Source organism: Pelophylax lessonae (assembly GCF_965119305.1).
Source record: "Pelophylax lessonae genome assembly, chromosome: 2".
NCBI classification, from domain to species: Eukaryota; Metazoa; Chordata; class Amphibia; order Anura; family Ranidae; genus Pelophylax; species Pelophylax lessonae.
Genome location: NC_138769.1, coordinates 429093261 through 429114869, shown reverse-complemented (window position 1 = coordinate 429114869; position 21609 = coordinate 429093261). Strand labels below are relative to the sequence as shown.

General features: G+C 43.3%; 1 protein-coding gene across 1 annotated transcript in view; it reads left to right on the top strand.

Moving 5' to 3' along the window:
• The first annotated feature begins 866 nt into the window (after positions 1-866).
• Positions 867-21609, top strand: part of PRPS2 (phosphoribosyl pyrophosphate synthetase 2) — a 153614-nt gene continuing 132871 nt past the window's right edge. Inside the window, exon 1 of the mRNA XM_082246862.1 lies at positions 867-1029. Within this exon, the coding sequence (XP_082102988.1) occupies positions 908-1029 (122 nt within the window). The 5' untranslated portion in view covers positions 867-907. The remainder of the gene's footprint in view (positions 1030-21609) is intronic.

The following is a 21609-nucleotide window of genomic DNA, read 5'->3' as shown; positions in this document are numbered from 1 at the left end:
GCATGCCCAGTCTTGCAAATCTGCGGTCTGTCGGCCGAATTCTGTACTGACAGGTGAACAATCGTCCGTTCTGGTGTCCGCAGACAAAAATTTTCATGTTTGCACGAAAGACTTTTGTCCGCGGATTGTGCGCAGACATCTGTCGGAGGCACCATACTAACACGCGTACAATCGGCAGATCTTTCGTCCGCCGACGTTTGTATGCCGACGATCGGTACGTGTGTACGGGCCTTTAGCCAAATGCAAAACTAGTGAAAAACAGTCAGAAAAGGTGAGTAGGGAAAAGAAATGTATGCGGCCTCCACCTGTAAAACCATTCCTGTTTTGGAGGTTGCCTCGTTGTTGCCCATCTAGTGCACCTGTTGATAATTTCATTAACAGTGAAGCAGCTGATAATTGAAAGGAGTTGAATGGACTTTATAGGCACAAATAGAGGTGAAGTAAAAAACTTTTTTATTGATTGACATATAAAAACAAGGGAAAGCAGCTGAAACTGATTACCAAGCCCCTCTGCTACTTAACTGACCAGGTCAATATCCCAGAAGTTCACCTGACTTGATGCTATACTCTGATTAAAAAGCGTTTCTTTCATTATTTTTGAGCAGCGTATAATGTAAGCACGCACGCAGCATGGATGAGCAGAGCAGCTGAGCGCTGGAGCCTAGACAGACAGGGGGCGGAGCGTGTACGGCGGAGGGGCGGGGTGTCGTTGGCTGACCTGCATACACTGTGCCATCACTTCCTTCCCAGCTCCCTTCTCCTCCTCCCGCTGTTGCCTCCACATGACACGGAGCCGTGCACCGTGCTAGCAGAAGGGGAGAAAGCATCCCAGCGCTCTTCTCTTCAGCAGGCTCCCTCTTTCTTCCCTTCCCTTCTCTCTCTCCGGTGTGTCACTGTGCCAGGCGCCATGCCCAACATCGTGCTGTTCAGCGGCAGCTCCCACCAGGACCTCTCCCAGAAAGTGGCGGAGCGGCTCGGACTGGAGCTGGGAAAGGTGGTCACTAAGAAGTTCAGCAACCAGGAGACCAGGTGAGTGCGGGGGACGTGTGTGAGCGCTCATTGCATCATGTGTAGCCGGTGACATGCTTACAGCTTGTCCTGACTCCCTTCATTCATTGCTGGACACATCCGGTGACTGGTGACACCATGCATGCTGTATCCCCTTCCAGTGCTGACCATGTGCAGGGTGTAGATCCTTCATTGTCTATGTGTGGTCATCCCTGTGCTCTGACTATGATTCCAGCATCATTACAGTACTAAGCCTGTGTTCCTGGGTTGGGAGGGGGAGGTCATCATGTGCTCTCATGCTGCCTGCTTCCTCCATCAGCCTTAATTCTATTAGGATCACTTGTCTTAGGAAAGCCATGTACTGTTTGCTTCCTGATTAAAGCTGGAATTCACCCCCCAGGCATGAAAGAGCGTCTACGGTGGGGGAGGTTCTTTACTACTACTCCAGTAACCTGCCCAGCAGGGTGGACATTCATCTGATCCTCGCTCTTCACTGTGTGATCACTTTAGAACACATGTTACCATGCCATTCCCACACATTGCATGCACTACTTTTCAAACTGCGCTCAACTACCTGGTACCCGTAAACACACTGATCTGCGTTTGGGGCACCGTTAACAATACATTGGCGCCATCATGCAGCACATTCACCTGCGGTGCAGGAAATGCGCATTGAACGCAGCTTTCCTCCACTGCATTTTGGCATGAACCAGCCCTCTAAGGAACTGCAGGAATCAGACTTTTAAAGTTCTGCTGGCCTATAAGGGGTTAAAGGGTAACCTAACCTTTAAAGTGGAAGTAAACCCTGTTTTTGAACTTGTACCCACCAGTAAGGCATACCTATGGGTATAGTGAATATCTCCTAAACTTGTACTATTTTTAGGAGATATTCACACTGCATGCAGCCAGTGATGTCACCAGCGCATGCGCTCTGATGCCCTGCGGTCCCTTCAGAGCTCCGTGGTGGGATCCATGACTCCCATGTGCATGCAATTAGAAGGTCGAAACCCAGAAGGAAGACTGGGTGAGATGGAAGTCCTGTCAGTGGTGACAGCTCTCCATGGAGGGCTTAGTCCTAAGATTATTTCTTAATGTGCTAGTATGCAGTGCATACTGGCACATTATGCCTTTACCTTGCAGGTTAAAAAATAGGCTGTGGCTTATACTGCTTTACCCACCTCAGCTCCAGAAGGTGTTACCCCCCCCCCTTCATGTCCAGGCCATTTTTTTGCGGTTTGGCACTGCACTACTTTAACTGGTAATTGCGCAGTCATGCAATGCTGTACACACATTAAATTCATATTTTTTCCCCACACAAATAGAGCTTTCTTTTGGTGGTATTTGACCACCACTGGGTTTTTTTATTTTTTTTAAAAAAAAGACCAAAATTAAAAAAAAAATATTTTTTTACTTTCTGCCATTAAACATATATGCAAATAAAATAATCAAACTTCTTCATAAACTCTAGGTTAAAATGTATTCTGCTACATGTCTTTGGTAAACTAATACCCTATAAGTGTATATTGATTGGTTTGCATGAAAGATATAGCATCTACAAACTATGGTATGTGTGTGTGTGTGTGTGTGTGTGTATATATGTATATGTGTGTATATATGTGTGTGTGTATATATATATATATATATATATATATATATATATATATATATATATATATATATATATATATATATATATATATATATATATATATATATGTATATGTACTGATGTCGTTGATCAGCGCCTTTTTAGTGGGCCTGTGATTGTAAGTGTCAGATTGCCCACTTTGCTGACACTGAAGCCTTCAATAAAAATCAGCCGACCTTCAGCCTGTGTGTATGGCAGCCATTGACTGAGAGCACCGACTTGAGTATTCTGGCGGGGGCCCGTCCCCCTGTCAGAACAAAATAGAACAGCAAGGGAGATTGATGTACTAATATCAGATTGTTAGTACAGAGGCTCCAACCGGAGCTGTCGTTTTTGTTTGTCCAACTCTCATGGTTGAACGAAAAAAAAAAAAAACTAGTGGTGTGTAGTAAGGCTTGAGTGGGAACTAACTGCTACTAACCTCATCAATTACCTTAACTCAGTGATACTATACACTATCACTGTACTGATGACACTGGCTTGGAAGGGGTTAACAACTTGGGTAATCAAGGGGTTAAATGTGTGCCTAAGGGTCCTTTCACACGGCCGCTCCGCTGCGGGACTTTTTTTTTTTTTTTTTTTCACGGAGCGGATGACATTTGTCATCCGCTCCGTATGTCTGCATATCATCCCATCCATTTGCGGATGATATGCGGACATAATGTAAGTATATGGCACTGCGAATGTCAGCGGATGACACCGCTGACATCCGATTTTCCTTCCTTTCCGTTTTTTACATGGAAGAAAAAATAGGGTTCTGTTCCATTCGAAAAAACGGAACAGAACTGAAAGGAGGAAAATCGGATGTCAGCGGATGGTATTCCGCTGACATCCGCAGTGCCATTCACTTACATTATGTCCACAAATCATCCGCAAAAAAATAGGATGATTTGCGGACACACGGAGCTGCCTTGTGAAAAGACCCTAACAAATTTTTAATTTGTACAATGTGTGCTGCTTTTTTACTAAAGATATTTGATTTTTTTATCCCTGCTTTGATTGTCAACACAGGGCTCTGCGCTGTGATTGGGCACAGCTAATCAGCAGGTCCTGGCCATGAATCATTGAACTACAAGCCTGCAGTGGTGGAAGATGGGAATCGCAGTGCATTCATTCACAGATCTCTGAAGGAATGAAGCAGCTGTGAGGGCAGAGCCCTGCACAGCTGCGACAATTTTAAATGTGACAACGGCTGCAGAGGAGAGGAACCCACACCCGCTGTTTGCCTAAATACAGGTGCAATATGTAACATGTTCTGAAAGGTAAACTTGGCCTTAAGTCCCCATTCACACTAGCGCGACTTGTCAGGCGACCAGGTGGGTCGCCTGCCATTGATTAGCACAGGACCCGTTCTAATAGGAGCGACACAAGTCGCTCCGACTTAGAAAAAGGGTCCTGTACTACTTTGGGGCGACCTGCATTGACTTCAATGATATGAAGTCCGTGCATGTCGTACCGAGGTTGCCCCAGCAAGTAGCGTTGCCCCTTTGTGAACGGGGTCTAAAACTGAAACAAAATACTCACCTCTACCCTCTAATGATGTGATGGTTACATCCCTCAGAGCCCACTGTCATCTTCTCCTTGGGCTACTTCCAGGTGCTGGGTTTGCAGACTCTTGATTGGCCTGGGGGGGAAATGATTTGCACATGGAATTCAATTATTCCAGCATGGTCAGTGTGCCAGGAATTCATGCTGAACTGCTACAGACAGGCAGGTAAGTGTGTAATTGCAGTTGAGACGTGGCATGTCTCTGCTGCAATAAAATGCTGCCTGCTAACATTTTTTTCTTTATTACGTTTAGTTCCCCTTTAAGTCCAACAAGGTGTTTGCTACCTGCTGGATTTCTTTTATTTGCTACTTACATTTTTACTGAATGCTGGGAGTACAGCTATCTCTATAATTCTGGCACTCTGATGTTGGACCTGCAGGTCTCAATTACAGCAGCTGCAGAATTGCTTGCAGCCCTTCTGCCTGCTCCTCATGCCCATTGCCCAATCATGACATTTTTTCGTATTATATGAACCCATTCACAAAATACAAAGTATTGTGTTAATGGGCAGAGCATCTATTGTGTAGCAGAGCTCACCAGGAGCATAGCAAGAGCTGTACTCTCAGCGCTCAGTAAAAATGGAAATGGTAAATGAAGAAGATGCATCCACAAGGTGACATATGCCTTTAAGAGCCAGCATATTTTTAAAAGGGCAGTGTTTCCTGGAGTTATTCTTTATTTGAAAGCTTTGCATTTCTTGTTTATTTTAGCCAGTGGAAGCGTATAATTTTTAAAAGTAAAAGCCCCCCCTTAGGCTTTCACACAGGCGATCCGATCAGCCTGTCAGTTTTTCAGGCGGACCTAATCGGATGCTCCATGCACCCCTTTGGGGCAGTGGGCGTCAACAGAGACATCTCTGCTGACACCCGCTGCTATCTGATCCAATCCTGTTCGTGAAATCCGGACGGATGGAAACCCTATTTTCCATCCGTCTGAAAGATCAGGTCGGCTGAGAATGGACAGGCGGTACGCTCACATCCGATCTTCCCATAGAGGACACCGGGGATCTGACAGCTCCGTCTCTGCACACAGAGCAAAGACTTAGCTGTCATCCTCCTGCTCAGCGGGGATCGGTGGATTGATCCCCCGGTAAGCAGAACGGACTCAGTTGGGCCGTGCGCCCATGTGAAAGAGGCCTTATACCTTTAAATCAGTCTTTCTCAAGCAGGGTTCTATGGAACCGTAGCATTTCTCCAGAGGTTGCTAGGGGTTCCTTAAAGGAAGAGCAATTGTTGCCCCCTCAGCGAAGTAACCACTGATGCCAATGATGTTTTTAGCTGTCTATAGGCGCGCTTCCCACTGGCCGCCAGCGTAAGGGGCGCGCTTCCCACTGGCCGCCAGCGTAAGGGGCGCGCTTCCCACTGGCCGCCAGCGTAAGGGGCGCGCTTCCCACTGGCTGCCAGCGTGAGGAGAAGTCCTTTTCCTGGCATTCTTGGTAATATATTGTGAGCTGTAGATGTAGTAATTAGTAGATGTTTCCTCCATTTTGAGACTGGCTGTAGATGCCTAACCATTTGGTGAATGGCTTTTGGCACCATATAGACATGATCTCATCTTCCCATGGGCATACATTTGATGGGACACTATATTGGCATGTGTGCATGGCACAGGGGTGCAGGATCATAGCAGGGACTGTGACTGTCACTGTTTCCAGAAATGAGGGTGCTGGCCAACTTGAAGGCCATCCAGAGCTGAGATTTTCACTGCATCTGTCAGAAAACGGCCAGCTTGAGTGAGTGTTGTCTGTATACTCTATTTTGTCTAAATTGACCTATAGACATAGGAGGACAGTTGGACATGAAGACACAATCTGACTGCTCTGTCCTTTTCTAAGGTGCAGTTAGATTGAGCAACTGTCATCTTTGAATATTGATCCCTTATTAGCTATAATGATGGAGATGTGGCATTAACTGATCCTAAACTAGATTTTATTTAAACGGTCTTTACAATAATCAAGCATGCATGTTCATGTGAGTGTGCAAATAGCCATGGTAAACAAGGGTTAAAAACTGTAACCGAACGGATCTGTCATGTTTGTTCTGTACACCTATTAGTGAGAAACAAGGGAAGCTTGTAAGATTGTCTTCTTCCAAGCAGTGCAATAACGTAGTATGACCTCCAAGGGTGACACTGCTTACGTCTATAGGGACTGGTATTGGTTATAGATAATTGTATTCTGTCTATATGGTTATTTGTACTTTAATATTACAATTTAGTCCTCAACATACAATGTAAATGTTGTTTATAAAAAATTCTGAAAACATTTCCTCTAGCACAAAGCTATCAGTAAGTTAATTATTACTCTGAATGGTGTTGGGTTCAACATTTTTCTTGAACAGTAATATTCCAGCAGACCTTTCCTAATGGAAAATCCAAACCATATCTACAACTGTAGTAGTCATATGACTTGATCTCAGGACCCTTAGGGATTTCAGCTACTGCTAGCTAAGTTAATTGATTTACATGGCCACATTTAACAATGAATGCAAATATTGTGTTTGTGGGAGTTGTCACTACAAGCATGATTTCATGGTACCATCCTGTGCCCAGGAAGTACAGCTTCCTCAGCAGAATGACCGGACACCTGAATGTTTTGCTGTATATGCGTTCTATCAAGTAAGTGCATTCAGTGGTACAGCGAGCATGAGCTCGTGTCAATGTCAACCATGTGTAGTCAACAGCATCTACCCCACTGATAACACATTGCTATTGATAGGCTTCAGCCACCTAGCGTCCTTGGTTGCTAAAACTCAGGCAGCGTCTTCTGCCTGGCATTCTTGGTTGTTGGACCACAGGCAGCTTCTGCTGCTTAGTAGCTTGGTTGCTAGGATGTACAGTGCATCCGGAAAGTATTCAGTGCTTCCTTTTTACACATTTTATGTTACAGCCTTATTCCAAAATGGATTAAATTCATTATTTTCCTCAAAATTCTACCAACAATACCCTCATAATGACCATGTGAAAGAAGTTTGTTTGAAATCTTTGAAAATTTTATAAAAAAAAAAAAAAAAAAAAAGAGAAAATCAATGTATATAAGTATTTACAGCTTTTGCCATGACATTCAAAATTGAGCTCAGGTGCATCCGGTTTCCACTGATTGGAGTCTACCTGTGGTAATCAGTTGATTGGACATGATTTGGAAAGGCACACACCTCTCTGTATAAGGTCCCACAGTTAAGAGTGCATGTCAGAGCTCAAACCAAGCCATGTTTCTGTAGACCTCAGACCGAATTGCATTCAGCCACAGATCAAGGGAAGGGTATGGAAAAGCATTGAAGGTCCCAATAAGCACAGTGGCCTCCATGATCTATAAATGGAAGAAGTTTGGAACCACCAGGACGTTGGGGGAGAAGAGCTTTAGTCAGGGAGGTCACCAAGAACCCGATGGTCACTCTGACAGAGCTCCAGCATTTCTCTGTGGAGAGAGGAGAACCTTCCAGAACAACCATCTCTGCAGCACTCCACCAATCAGGCCTGTATGGTAACATAGCCAGGCGGAGGCCACTCCTCAGTAAAAGACACATGACGGCCTGCCTGGAGTTTGCCAAAAGGCACCTGAAGGACTCTAAGACCATGAGAAACAAAATTCTCTAGTTTGAAACAGAGTGAACTCTTTTTGGCCTGAATGGTGAGTGTCATGTCTGGAGGAAAGCAGGCGCTGCTTATCACCTGGCCAATACCATCCCTACAGTGAAGCACGGTGGTGGCAGCATCATGCTGTGGGGATGTTTTTCAGCTCCAGGATCTGGGAGATTAGTCAGGATCGAGGGAAAGATTAATAAAGCAATGTACAGAGACATCTTTGATGAAAACATGCTCTGGACCTCAGACTGGCAGCGAAGGTTCATCTTCCGACAGGACAACGACTCTAAGCACACAGCCAAGATGACAAAGGAGTGGCAATGGGACAACTCTGTGAATGTCACTAAGTGGCCCAGCCAGAGCCCACACTTGAACCTGATTGAACATCTCTGGAGAGATCTGAAAATGGCTGTGCACTGATGGTCTCCATCCAACTTGATTTGTGCTTGAGAGGTCCTGAAAAGAACGGGAGAAACCTGCCCAAAAATAAGTGAACTAAGCTTGTAGCATCATACTCAAAAAGACTTGAGGCTGTAAATGGTGCCAAAGGTGTTTCAACAATGTTTTGAGCAATGACTATGAATACTTGTGTACATGGGATTTATTTACTAATTTTTTTTAGTTTGCAAAGATTTCAAACCAACTTATTTCATGTCATTATGGGGTATTGTTTGTAGAATTTTGAAGAAATTTATTTTAATCCATTTTGGAATAGGGCTGTAACATAAAATATGGAAAAAGCGCTATGGATACTTTCTGGATGCACTGTAGGTGGCTCCTGCTGCCTAGTGTCCTTGGTTAGTATGGCACAATTCAGCTCCTGAATATTATTCAATAATATTATTATACAGATTTTTTTATATAGTGCCAGCAGGTTCTGCAGTGCTTTATAGCTCCCTTTGTTGCTAGGATGCTGGTAGCTCCTGTTGCCCAGTGTCTTGGGTTGCTAAGAAGATGTATGTGGCCATTCAAGGCTGACATGTAAACATCTTCGTGCATATTCATCAGCAGCAGTACCACTGACTACACATTAATAACATTTAGGCTGAATTCAAATGACGTTCGATAAAACGCAAGGAAAATGGATGTACATTTTTCATGTATTTTATGCTCGTTTTGTCAAGCATTGACACACATGAGTTAACCACACAACCAGCGACGTACCCGTATGTCGCTGCACTTCAAGTTGTTATACCTGGAGGATTCCTGCAGCTGCAGCCATCATCCGGTAACCACTTTTTAGAGCCGGCGGTCATCTCTTCCATTGCTTTCTCGGGCTCTCCAAACCAACGGGGAGACCCGAGTGACCAGCCAGCGCTTCTGCCGGCTGATCGGAGAACCGGACAAAGGCCAGATAGTCTTTGATCGGTTAAGGTAACCGGGAAGCGATGACCCGATATCACTTCCAGTTTACCCGGATATCACTGGCACCATTTTCAAAAATCAAAAGCATTCGAAAACACAGATCTTGGTTTAATCCAATAGTTTAAGGGCAGAGGAGGGATTTGCTGTCCTAAAGGACTCCAGCTCCCTCCATAAAGAGTCACCATGGAGGTCTGCAGTCACCATGTTTACTCTCCTTGTGACTACAATAAAAGTGATTTTTTTTAAAAAAAAAAAAAAAAAAAAAAAACTTTTAACGCAATGGTGAAAAGAAATAAAATAAATAAAAATCACCCCACATGTGCAATATCACCGTCAGATCATGAGCAGTAAATCTACTGCGAGATCTCCTCTGTAAATCTAAAGTGATAACCTAAAAAGACTTTTAGGCCCCGTTCACACTGGGGCAATCCGACTTGCCGGGGCGACCTCATAGGTTGCTCCGGGTCACCCCCAAAGAAGCTCCGGACCAGTTTTCTAAGTCGGAGCGACTTGTGTCACTCCTATTAGAATGGGTCCACAGCTTCTCTATGGCAGGTGACCTGTCAGGCGACCAGGTCGCCTGACAGGTCGCCCCAGTGTGAACGGGGTCTAAAAACATCGCCTATAGTAACATTTTTACATTGTTTGTCGCTATTGGGTTATGTCGTTGTTGTGCTCCCACCAGTGTATTTGCTAGGGCCATTGTTTTAATGTGTTCTAAGTAACTTTCTAGCAAAAGATACAAATTGTTACATGTAAACAAAAATTGCCAGAAAAGTTCAAGTGGTTTAAATGCAATGCATTTTGCAGGATTTCCTTCGTTGCATCCTGTGGGTCCCAAAATAATTCACAAAGCAAATTATTATTTTTTACCTGCATTGCATTGTGCTGTGTTAACCTGCATTTAACACTAGTTGACCTGCTTTGTGTTAAAATGCATACATGTTGCATTTTAGCGCTATGCAACGCAGGTCAATGCAGCATTGTAGTGTAAAAACAGACACACAAACAATTGTTTGTTAGGTGTCCTTGTGTCGACATTTTTTTTTTTTTTTTTTTTCTTTGCAGCTGTGCTAAAACGCAGATAAATGCCCTAGGCTGCATTAAGGCCCCTTTCACACATGCTGTCCGTTTGTCCGTTTTTCATCCATCCGTTGACGGATGAAAAACGGACATCAATGTATCTCTATGTAAAAACGGATGATCATCAGTTAATATCTGTTTTCATCCGCTTCCGTCAATGTCCATTTTTTTTTTTTTGAACTTATGAATGCCCTATTTTTCATCTGTCAAAAAAACGGATCGGATGACAACTGATACATTTTGACGTGACTGAACTGAATGGACCGTATGTGTGAAAGGGGCCTTACTCTGTGCAGTTTTACTCCACATGTAAATATTACACAAACCTTTACATCATGTGCACAGCATAAATGATGCTGAAATGTATGGCTCTGGATATGTGTCCCGGTTTTTTTGTGTGGGGGTTTTTTTTTTTTAATTTGCTTTTTGCTCTGACGTGTCCCAGAAGATTGCAGGGAGGGAGGGGGAGAGGAGAACTTCCGCTCAGGGCGGTGCTCCGAGCGGAAGTGGGAGCGGGTACCTGTCAAAACTAGGTACCCGCTCCCCCCCCCCCCCCCCAAAAAAATGACATGCCAAATGTGGCATGTCGGGGGTCAGGACTCCCTAAAGCGGAAGTTCCACTTTTGGGTGGAACTCCGCTTTAAAGAGGGGAAGTAAACTCCCCCGAAAAAAAAAAAAAAAAAAAAAAAACCCTGAAAAGGCATAATGAGCTAGTATGCATCGCATCTTAGCTCATTATGAAATACTTAGAACGAAGCCCCCGCAGTGCTGCCCGCTCAGCAACAGGACGGCCGACATCCTGGTTCACATCCTCCGGCCATCTGACTGGCCGGAGAAGCGATTTACATCACTCCTGCGCATGCACGAGGGAGTCGCTGTTCACGGCACAGGGCTCTGAATGAACAGACTGGTGGCCGTTCCTTCAGAGCGCATGTGCTAATGACGTCATCAGCTGCATTAAAAGTAAATATCTCTTAAACGGTGCAAGTTTAGGAGATATTTATAGTACCTCTAGGTTAGCCTTATTAAAGGCTTGCCTATAGGTACAAGTTCTAAAAGAGGGTTTACCAACTCTTTAACAAATGGATCACTACACTCCTGCGTACAGGTGCCTACAAAACACTGCACTGTCCTTATGTGTATGCAGCATTTAAAGCCCATGGAATGAATCCAGAGAATTTGGGGGGGGGGGGGGGATCAGCTTTGATTTGGTTGACGCTGTAATTTTTTCCCCCACCTTGGGCAATGACCTGGTTTAGATAGTGAACATGCAGTGCAAAGTCTACAACTAAACATTGTTGTCCCCCTTCTTTCAGTCTTTGCAGTGCATTCTGTTTTAAGGATATAATGTTATCATTGGCCTATGAAGCCACTCAGAAAGTTCTTTACTCAGCATAACAGCCTAATCTTTAAACACTCTTCTCACTACACAATCAGACTTGTTGCTCACTGACCTTATCTTTTCCTCCTATGCTTGTCTACAGGATTATAGTTCTTTTCTACAGTACTTTACCTTGGTTATTGGGCTTTTTGTAGGCAGTCTATTTATTACCTGCAAATCAATGACTGATGCCCAAGAGGACATATCAAGCTGTTTTTTTTTTTCTTTTTATTCTTTTTCTTTTTTTACACATTTTGCTGTTGGCAGGGAATTCCCCCGCTGATAGAAGGGATGACTCAACCTTGTTAGGATGCAGGCATGTGCCAGATCTTTACTTGAGGACTCCTTCTGTCACTGGTTGTTAGGACACTGGCAGGTGCCGGCTCCTAACCAGCACAAATCGCACACAAAAATTGCATGTAGATGTGATTTTGAGGCTTTTCCATTTGACTTCTGTGTACCACAAAATCGCACTGCATCACACCAAAGTAGCACAGGAACCCCCCCCCCCCCCCCCAAGTCACATCACTGTCCTGCTGTGATCATGTTCTTTCTGTCACCACCTGGGTCCCACGCCACCGTGTTCTTAAGTGACCTAGTTGGAAAGCTGCTGTCTCCTTCTGGGGTTGGGCGGCGGGTCTCCCAACGATGCACTACTATGTGCACTCCCTCCTCCTTTTGTGAATGAAAGACTATTCCTCCTGGGATATATGATGTACATATCCCAGAAGGCACCAGAGACACGGTACATGTCATTCACCCAAGTGAATGATGAGCATTGTGGGCAGGATCTAAGACTTAATTTAACCCCTTGCGGCCTGCCTGAACATGGGCAGCCCGAACAGGCAAAGCAGTGTACTCATACATTGCTGCTTGCTTCCCAGGTTTAGGATGCCCCCGACACCTGCTGTGATTTTAAAAGTGATTGTGCAAGTCCTGGCCAATGATTCACACCTGGGACCTGCTGATCAGCTGTGGCCGAACACTGCATAGAGCCTTGTGTCTATGATAACAGGGCTGTACAGAGGGGAGATCTGTTCCTTATCTCTGCAAAGCAGCACACATTACACATGGTTAGGCGCACATTTAACCCCTTGATTGCCCTAGATGTTACCTCTCTTCCCAGCCAGTGGCATTAGTACAGTGAGTGTATAGTACTAGCACTGATCACTGTATTAGTGTCACTAGTGATATCAGTGGCAGTCAGTCCCCCCCAGCATCAGTTAGTTTTAGATTGCCTGCTGCACTATCGCAGTCCCATTATAATCGCTAATCAGCGCGCCATTAATCGTATGCAGCAAAAATTACAAAAATATTTTTTTTTTTGTCTTTTCGTTTTTAGATCGCCAAAAAAAAAAAAAAGTGATGATCAAATAGCACCAAAATAAAGCTCTATTTGTGTAAAAACGATGATATAAAATTTGTTTGGGTACAGTGTTGTATGAATGTGCAATTGCCAGTTAAAATAGCGCAGTTCCCAAAAGACGGCCTTGTTGTGATGGGGCTAAATTATTCTGGACCTGAAGTGGTTGAAAAAAGGTAACAAAGAAAGATATTTACGTAGTGGAATGAAGGAGGGGTGGAGAGGATGGATGGGTTACCAGCCCCCCCCCCCCCCCCCCACACACACACACACACACACACACACACACACACACACACACACACACACACACACACACACACACACACACACACACACACACACACACACACACACACACACACACACACACACACACACTTGCATGACAAGTCACAGCCCATTGATTTCAGTGGCTTTGAAAATCAGCGACTTTGAAAAGTTGCCTGTACTACTTTGATGCGACTCTGATCCAGAGAGTGTAAAGTTGGATCAAAGCTGCACTCAGTCGCACTCTAAATCGCACAACTTGTCACACTAGTGGAAATGTAGCCACTAGGCTAGAGTGTGCCTTTGGTCTCTCTGGATTAAAAGTTGCATCAAAGTAGTGCAGATACCTTGAAAATGGAAATCAGAGTCTTTGATAAAGCCACATAGATGGGAATGGGTGACATTAAAATCAATGGGCTATGATTTATGCTATTTTTGTATCCACAAAGTCGCATGACAAGTCACACTAGCGGAAATGTAGACTTAGTTTGGTTGCCTGTACTATTCCTTTACTGTATAGTGATCATTTGTAGACAGTGAGCTGAGACCCCAGAGCACTTCCAGCTACACTAACGGATCCCTCCCCGTGTCCAGCGTCCTTCTCCTCAAAGTGAATTGAATGAATTGTCTTAATTTTCTCATGAATTTTAGGATGTGATCAGCTCCTCCCATTCTGTATACGCCCACTGGCTACCCAGGAATAGTGCCCCTCCCTGGAAGTGATGTCACTAGCTTTCAGTAACCACACCCATTTGCTGCTCTTGGACTCAGAAGGAAGAGGGATTGAAATCATGTGACAGCACTGAATACTGCAAAATAAAGGGAGTAGAAACTGGGATTTTTTTTACTTTGACACATAACTTTGAACTCCGCTTGCATTAATCATTGATTGGAGGGTAGAATTCGAGGTATCGGGCTGTACTTCTGCTTTAAAGCTGTTGTAAACCGCAGGGGTTTTTTTTTTTTTCCGGACCTGCGAGGTAAAGCCATAATGTGCTAGTATGCCTGCATACTAGCACATAATGTGAAACTTGCCTGAAAACGAAGCCCTCCAGCGATGCGATGTAATCGCTGGAGGCAGCGTCCATCTTCACCCGGTCTTCCTTCCGATCCGCAGTCTGTGTGACAGGCTGCAGCAGGGATGACTTCCATACTCTGTATCAGTGACCTTGACAAATTATGCAAATAAAGATTTCTGACTTTTCTCTGGATTTTCTAATTTTGCATACTTGTTCTGGGTAAGTGGCTTAGTCAGGTGTTCAACGAGCCTTTTTAAGAAGAAAGGCAATTGCAGACATCCATACTTCTACCTTACGGGTTTAAGATAAGTTCACCTTTAGGTCACTGTTTTTGGGGTATAACATGTTAGTATGGATCAGCTCCCGAACCCCACAATTTCAGAGGCCCGCTGCCAGTGGCCAAGCTAGACGTACTTTCATACTTTCACCTGGGGCAAAGACTAAAGCCCCGTACAAACGCAACGATTATCGGCCGACCGATCGTCCGTCTTTTGTCCAGAGTGGTGTTTTGTTGGTTGGAATGTGCCTAGACTGCACACGAATTTTCTCGCCCAACAAAAATCTGCTTCTGAAGTGATGTCATGTGTTGGTTTGCTTTCTTTGTGTTCGTTCTTCTCTGAGCATGCCCAGTCTTGCTCATAAGATTTTTCAACTGTCGAAATCGGTCCTGACTGCAAGAAAATCGGCCGTGTTTTGACAGCCAACAAAAATGTTAGTCTGCACACCAGATTTTTTTTCAGCCAAAGAGTCGGTTGTCGGAAGCATCATACTAACAAGCCGAAAATCGGCAGATCGGACGTTGGATGAAATTTCCTGCCAATTTTCTATGCGTGTGTACGGGGCTTAAGTGAGCCAATGTCTGTCCTATCCTTTTTCTGGACAACTCTACCTTCCTATAGATAGTGTTTTTCAATATTTAAACGCATAAAATGGTATGTATTGCCAGTTCTTGGACTAGCCATACATGTTTAATTTTCTTGTACACTTTTCCTTTGGATTTACCTTAAACTATGTTGTGCAAGTGCCTGCCTAATTGGATACAATTAAGTTTAGGTTTGACCTTTATATTATATGGTTTTTGGTAAATCTAAAGGAAAATTGTACAAGAGGGTTAATAAACATGTATATGGCCAGCCTAAGGCAGCCTTTTTAAAACAGGGTGCCTTGAGGTTTCTTCAGGGCTGCCTACAAATTGCAAAAAAATGGTATTCAAGTCGGTGGGTGGATGAAACCTGCCTTTTAGTTACACAAAGCCACAGGTTTTAATTGTGCACCATTACAACCTTCTAGCTGCCAGCATTCTAACAACCAATGATGTCATCGGCTGTTCTGGAGGATATCAGTCACCTGGACAGCATCCTTGTTTGACCCTCCCCTGGCTCTCTCCCTCAGCATTGGCTTATTAGCTGAGTGATGGATAAGAGAAACACTGGAATATCAGTCTGCAGAAGTGTATTTGCTTTGGAAGAATAAATCTCATCTAACGGGTGTCCTACTTGTATGGATGTTGCTGCATTATGCAAAATTATTTAGTTTTATACACTTTAGAATGGGGTTCCTCAAGACTGTCCACTAGTTTAACGGGTGCTTTAACTGAAAATGGGTTGAGAGACTCTCTTCTAAGGTAAGCACTTACAGAAAAATGATTGTCTGCATTGGTTTTCTATCAAGATGAAGAATTTTGATGTGAAATTACAACTTGCATTTCACATTGCAAGGCCCTTATTTGATTGTATTGAATGACTTTTTTTATGTGGCATATCACTTGAAAAGGTTGGGCTGTATGACTTATCTTTGCTGCATGTGGATTCTTTCCTGTCCTAAAAATTTAATTAGAAAAACTTTCACTTTCCAGGTCAAATATGTTTTTCTAGATAAGGGTTCCTTGGCATATACAAAAATGATAAAATGGTATAAAAAAAAAAAGTACATACAAATGTTTAATGCCTGTGGGCAGCCGAAGAGATCCCTTCTCGAGACCCTATTGCCATTTGACTGTATGTGCATTCAATATATTTAAGACTTCATTCACACCTGGGCGTCTTAAGATCTCAAAACACACTAAAATCGCAAAATGCAGAATTGGGTGCCATTATTTTTAATGGCACTTAAAACGCGGTGCGACTTAATCAAGCTGTGTGAGACTTGTCGCTCAAAATAAGCTCTTGCTCCTTTTTGTGCAACAAGCTTCATGGGATAAATCGCAAAACCGAACTGTGTTTTAGTTGCTATTGAAAATGGCACCTAATTCTGCATTTTGTGATTGTAGTGCATTTTGAAATCACAGGCACAATCGCAGTGTGCCTAGGTTTAAATGGAGCCTTAGGGATGTTTTACCTGTAAAACTATTCCTTGTGTAAACGTCCAAAAGCCCTAAAGATGATTGCTGGGTGCTACCATGTGGGATGTGGTATCAGCAACTCCAGCAGACTCAGAGCTGTTAGGCCCCTTTCACACAACGTCAGTTGTTATCCGTTTTTCGTCAGTTGTTATCCGTCTTTCATCCGTTGTCGTACGTTTTTTACATAGAGATGCATTGATGTCCGTTTTTCATCCGTCAACGGATGGATGAAAAACGGACAAACGGACAGCGTGTGTGAAAGGGGCCTTACTCAAGTGCTAACATAGTGTTCCCCCTTCACTCCAGTGGCAGCTACATAAGTTGGGGGGGAGGGTTGGTGGAGCTGGGCCAGAAAAAAAAATAATTAGAAGCTCCCAGAGGAGATGGGTGCTATGGCCTGGTAGTCGGGAGGGAGCTGTGATAGGGAATTCCTAGAGTAGTCAGATTTTCTAGCAAGTCTAAAGGCAGATTGCAAGTGAATAAACCTCATTAATGGCTAGGAATAACACTGCAAGTAGGTTATACAATTTTTTTTTTTTTTTTTTTTTTTTTTGGGTGACCTGGTCTCTTTTAAGTTGCTTTAGCCAAGTTATACATAAATGGTAACATTTTGTTTCCCCATCTTATATTAAAAAAGAATAGCGCGCAAATGCAAAAGAAATTACTACCAAATCTGAAGAGAGTCCATAAATAAAAATGGGGGTTTGGTCCCACCATATGGCCATATCGTGCTCAAGCCCACTACTGCGTCAAAGTACCCCATTATCAGTGGGTCCTACACTATCCATGAAAAAGAGATGAATCCAGCCTTTCTAACCCTTGGAGATAATACTCCTTGCTGGGAAAGATGTGCAAATGCACTACAGGGGACTCCTCCTATATCCATCTTGCCTATTGCAGACTTTTAAACCATTCCACACATTTCTCTTCCTTTTTAATTGGGGAAATAACACATTTTTGGTGGTTCACCATCAATATTTCCCTCTCACAAGGTGTGCTAAGCTGCTGCTTTGCTAAAGCGGTAAACTGGACAAATGGAGAGTGTGAATCTCAGTAGTAGTAAACCGCTGAAATCTCCTTTGCTGCCTCTGTTGCTACCCCTATTCTAAATGAATGGCAGGAAATGGGGAATCGATCCATTTTCAAAAATAAGCATTTAAGTAGTTTGACAAATTGAAATTTAGTTAAGAGGGACCCATTAACATTAATAAATCCAGCTCCTTTTTCCTTGTTGATCCGTTTTCGAATTGGTTAATAAAGTAGTGGTCGACTGATATAGTTTTTTTTTTTATCATCGGTATCTGCCGATGTTTTCGGGCATGTAAAAAAAAAATTATTTTTTCTAAAGGTGCTCCTTGTGGAGGGTCCTGGGGCCTAGACCCCAAAACCCCTCCTCGGCACCAAAAAGCATTCAGAACGCCAACGTCAGTTTTTTTAATTCGACACTGAGTACCTGGAAGTGATGCCATGACATCACTTCCGGGTTTTTTACATGGAGACCCGGGTCTTTTCGGCGGTGGTAGAGGTAAGATGCCGGGGTCTCCCGGTGGGACAGGAGACCTGGGCAAGCAGCAGAAAGCAGGAGGGGGGGGGTCGTCCCCTCCCGCTCCTTGTAATGACAGCAGAGCAGCTTCTCAGCCACATTGGTTGTCATTACAAGTCAGCCGACCGTTGTCTATGGACACCGGTACCGGGGTGATGCCTCTATTTGCAGGCATCACCACGGTACAAGCACCTTCCCTAAATATCGGTAACCTCAGGGGCAAATTCCGATATATCGGGGAAAGTGCATATCGGCCCCCGATATATCGGTCAATCCCTAATAAAGAGCTTAATAACGGTCTTCTACTAGCGCATCTTTAAACCTCAGACCACTTTGAAACATTTTATTTGGAGGTATGAGCTCTGAAATACGCAACGCTGCAAAAAACAAACCGAAAACTCCTCAATGAAGAGAATAACCTTTTAAAAGCTGAAAAACAATTATGCTTAGTGCAGTAGCAAAGTTTTTTTTTTTTTTTTTTTTTTTTTTTTTTTTTTTTTTAGCTAAGCTGTAATGGGACGTCTTGTCTACAGAAAATTTTGCTTTCTTGTATCCTTTCATAACTTGTTGAACAGAAAAGACGATAAATAAGGATGGCAAACCCTTTCATTTTAGAAAAAATTAGATTCCAAATATTTTGTTCACATGAGATCATGAATAATTTTTAGCTACGAAGTTTAGAAATGTCCATACCATATTTTCTGAAAAAAGAAGATATGGGACTATTGATTGATTTAAGTGACAACCATTGAAACCTTGAAGATGAGTAATCCAAGTGGAAACCGCCAGTGACTTTTGAATGTGCCGTTGAAATAAACCAAATCTCATAGGTGTTTGGAAGATACTGTACCCACTTTGTCCGCATCCGGATGCTATCTGAAACTGTGAAAGCGCATCTGCGATTACATTTTGCTTACCTGGGATGTATTTTGCCTGCACCCATAAATCAAGACACTTTAACACCAAGATCTTAGTAATTTTATCACAGGGGGAGATTTGGAGGATAACCTACATTCTAAACATGAGACGCCTGTTGCCAAATTTATCTTCCCAGATCTCCAAGGCTGCCACTATAGGAAACCTTTCCAATAAGACTATTCTTTAACACCTCTTTCTTTCCACTGTTCTGGCCCACCATCTGTAGTTCCATATTGTAGCAAAACTGGCAGAACCTGCCAAATCCGTAAATAAACAAAATTGGCTATCAAGAATGAAATCTTGCTGCATTATAGCTCTCACACAAACATGTTCTAGAAACTGAATCCATATCCGCATATCTTGCGTTAATCTAATATGCGAAAAAGGATTCTTTAAACCTGAATTTGATGAATGGTCTCCTAATATGTATTCTGCTAACTGGCAGGACCCTTGTAGAAAATGCTAAATAGCCTAACAATTTTTGAATTTTTATTTTAAAAATATTTTTTTTTTTTTTGTTAGGATTTATAATTTTACCTTATTTTATCTAGTTTGTCTTTTGCAAGCCTGAACTCCATACACGTTGTGTCTATAGAAATGCCTAGGCATTCCTAACAATTGGTTAGTCTTTTTCCTTTTGCTAGAGGAATTTCAAAGCATCTACACAACTCCACAAATGAGTTTAATAATCCCAAACAATGAGCTGGGCCTAGAAAAAAAAAATCATCTAAATGCAAACTAAAGGGTGATATAAAAAGGTGGCATAAAAAGGAACGCCCTATGGGAAAACGTTTGTCAAAGTAGTATAACCCATTAAACTTCAAACCTAAAGAGTTAACTAGTTGGATGAAAAATCAAAAGCCTAAAAGACGGATTTTAATATCGGCTTTTGCTAGGAACGTGTTGGGACCAAGTTTCTTAAAAAAAAAAAAAAAAACTCATTGCTTCCTTTTTAATATTCATATTCAGCCGAATAGCTCTAAATCAATATTTAACCATTGAGGGACTTAACATGAGGGAATGATAAATGATGTAGAAGTCTAAAAGCATATATATGCCTCTATGCCTAATAGAGAAATTCTAACCTCTTGGAAAGGAGGTGACTCAAATGGCCCCGCTATCCTACCTTTTAACAATTCCTTAATTCTATCCTGAACTTTATCTGATAACTTGCCAATAGATTTTTAGATTGTTGGCTGTTGAACAGCCTATTTTTAAAAGCTGGTAAAATAACTTTCTCAAAACCTTCTTAAAGCATGCTGGACATCTGCTGCTCTAGATATTGGATTAGCCATGGCAGCATGTTTTGAAGGTTCACCGGTGTTTTGGCTTTTAAGAAATGGCTCTCTGCTGATATATTTTGTGTACCAGAGGACATTTTTCTTGTGACAATTGGTCACAGAATGTGCACCAGCTCAAAAAGCACATTCATGCTTATAACTGCAATTATGCGCCCATTTGCATTGCGAATCATTAAAGGCAAAGCAAATTCCTTTTTTATATACCGATGTACCCATTGTATTGGAAGTAATTTGCTGCTTAACCATAGGCATCTTGGCAGCTTTTGTGGTAATGGCAAATTAAGCCATACGCCTATAACTTTGCTTACCCAGGTTTCATTTCTATGAACCGCTATTTTTTTTTTTTTTTTTGTCGGAATGATTAATCATATATGAACCAACCGAAACCTCAGAAATTTTTGTACACTTCTAGAATATCAATGTGCTGAAATAAACCAGAGCTCTCTTCTGGATATTTCTCACATGTGACACCCGCATAAATACTTAAGCAGGGCTCAAAATTTCAAATCCTGGGCTACTAGCCAGGCTTTAAGTTACTTGCCACCAGTTGCCCTTACCCTGGCCCGACCCTAATCCCGCCCCTAAACACACCCTCATAAATTATCATATTTTATTTAGATTATACATAGTACAGGAGACAGCCAGAGAGACTGCAGACATGGTACAGGAGACAGCCAGAGAGACTGCAGACATGGTGCAGGTACTGTGGAGATGGTTCTTCTCCCCCCCCCCCCCCTGTTCCCTCCCCCCTCCTCTGTGTGCAGGCATGGCCAGACCCAGACTCCTCTGTTTGCTTCCCCCCCCCCTCCCCGACCCTTACTCCCTTGTCCCTGCACAAACTTCTACCCAGTAGGCTGTTACCTTGAAGTCTCTCTTGCTGCCGACTCTTCTTCCTCCTCCTGGCTGCCCTGGGACGCCCATCTTTTCTGCCGCCTCAAGTCTGGAATGTCAGTGAGAAGAGAATCCATGCGGCTGTGCTGGAAACATTTCCCAGCGTGCAGCGCGGCTCACAGCCCTCCATAGAGATGACTAGGGAGGCGGCTCCTGCGGCTTGTCTAAAACCGAGCAGACCCCACCCCCCACCCTAGCCGAGCGGATCCGAAACCACCTGAGCCAAGCTGGAACACTCGCCTTAAAATAAATTCCACTCGCCAAATGCGAGCAGGCGAGTGGAAATTTTGAGGGCTGCTTAAAGCCTGTAGCCAGTTTTTAAATGACCTGGCCACAGGCCGCGTTCG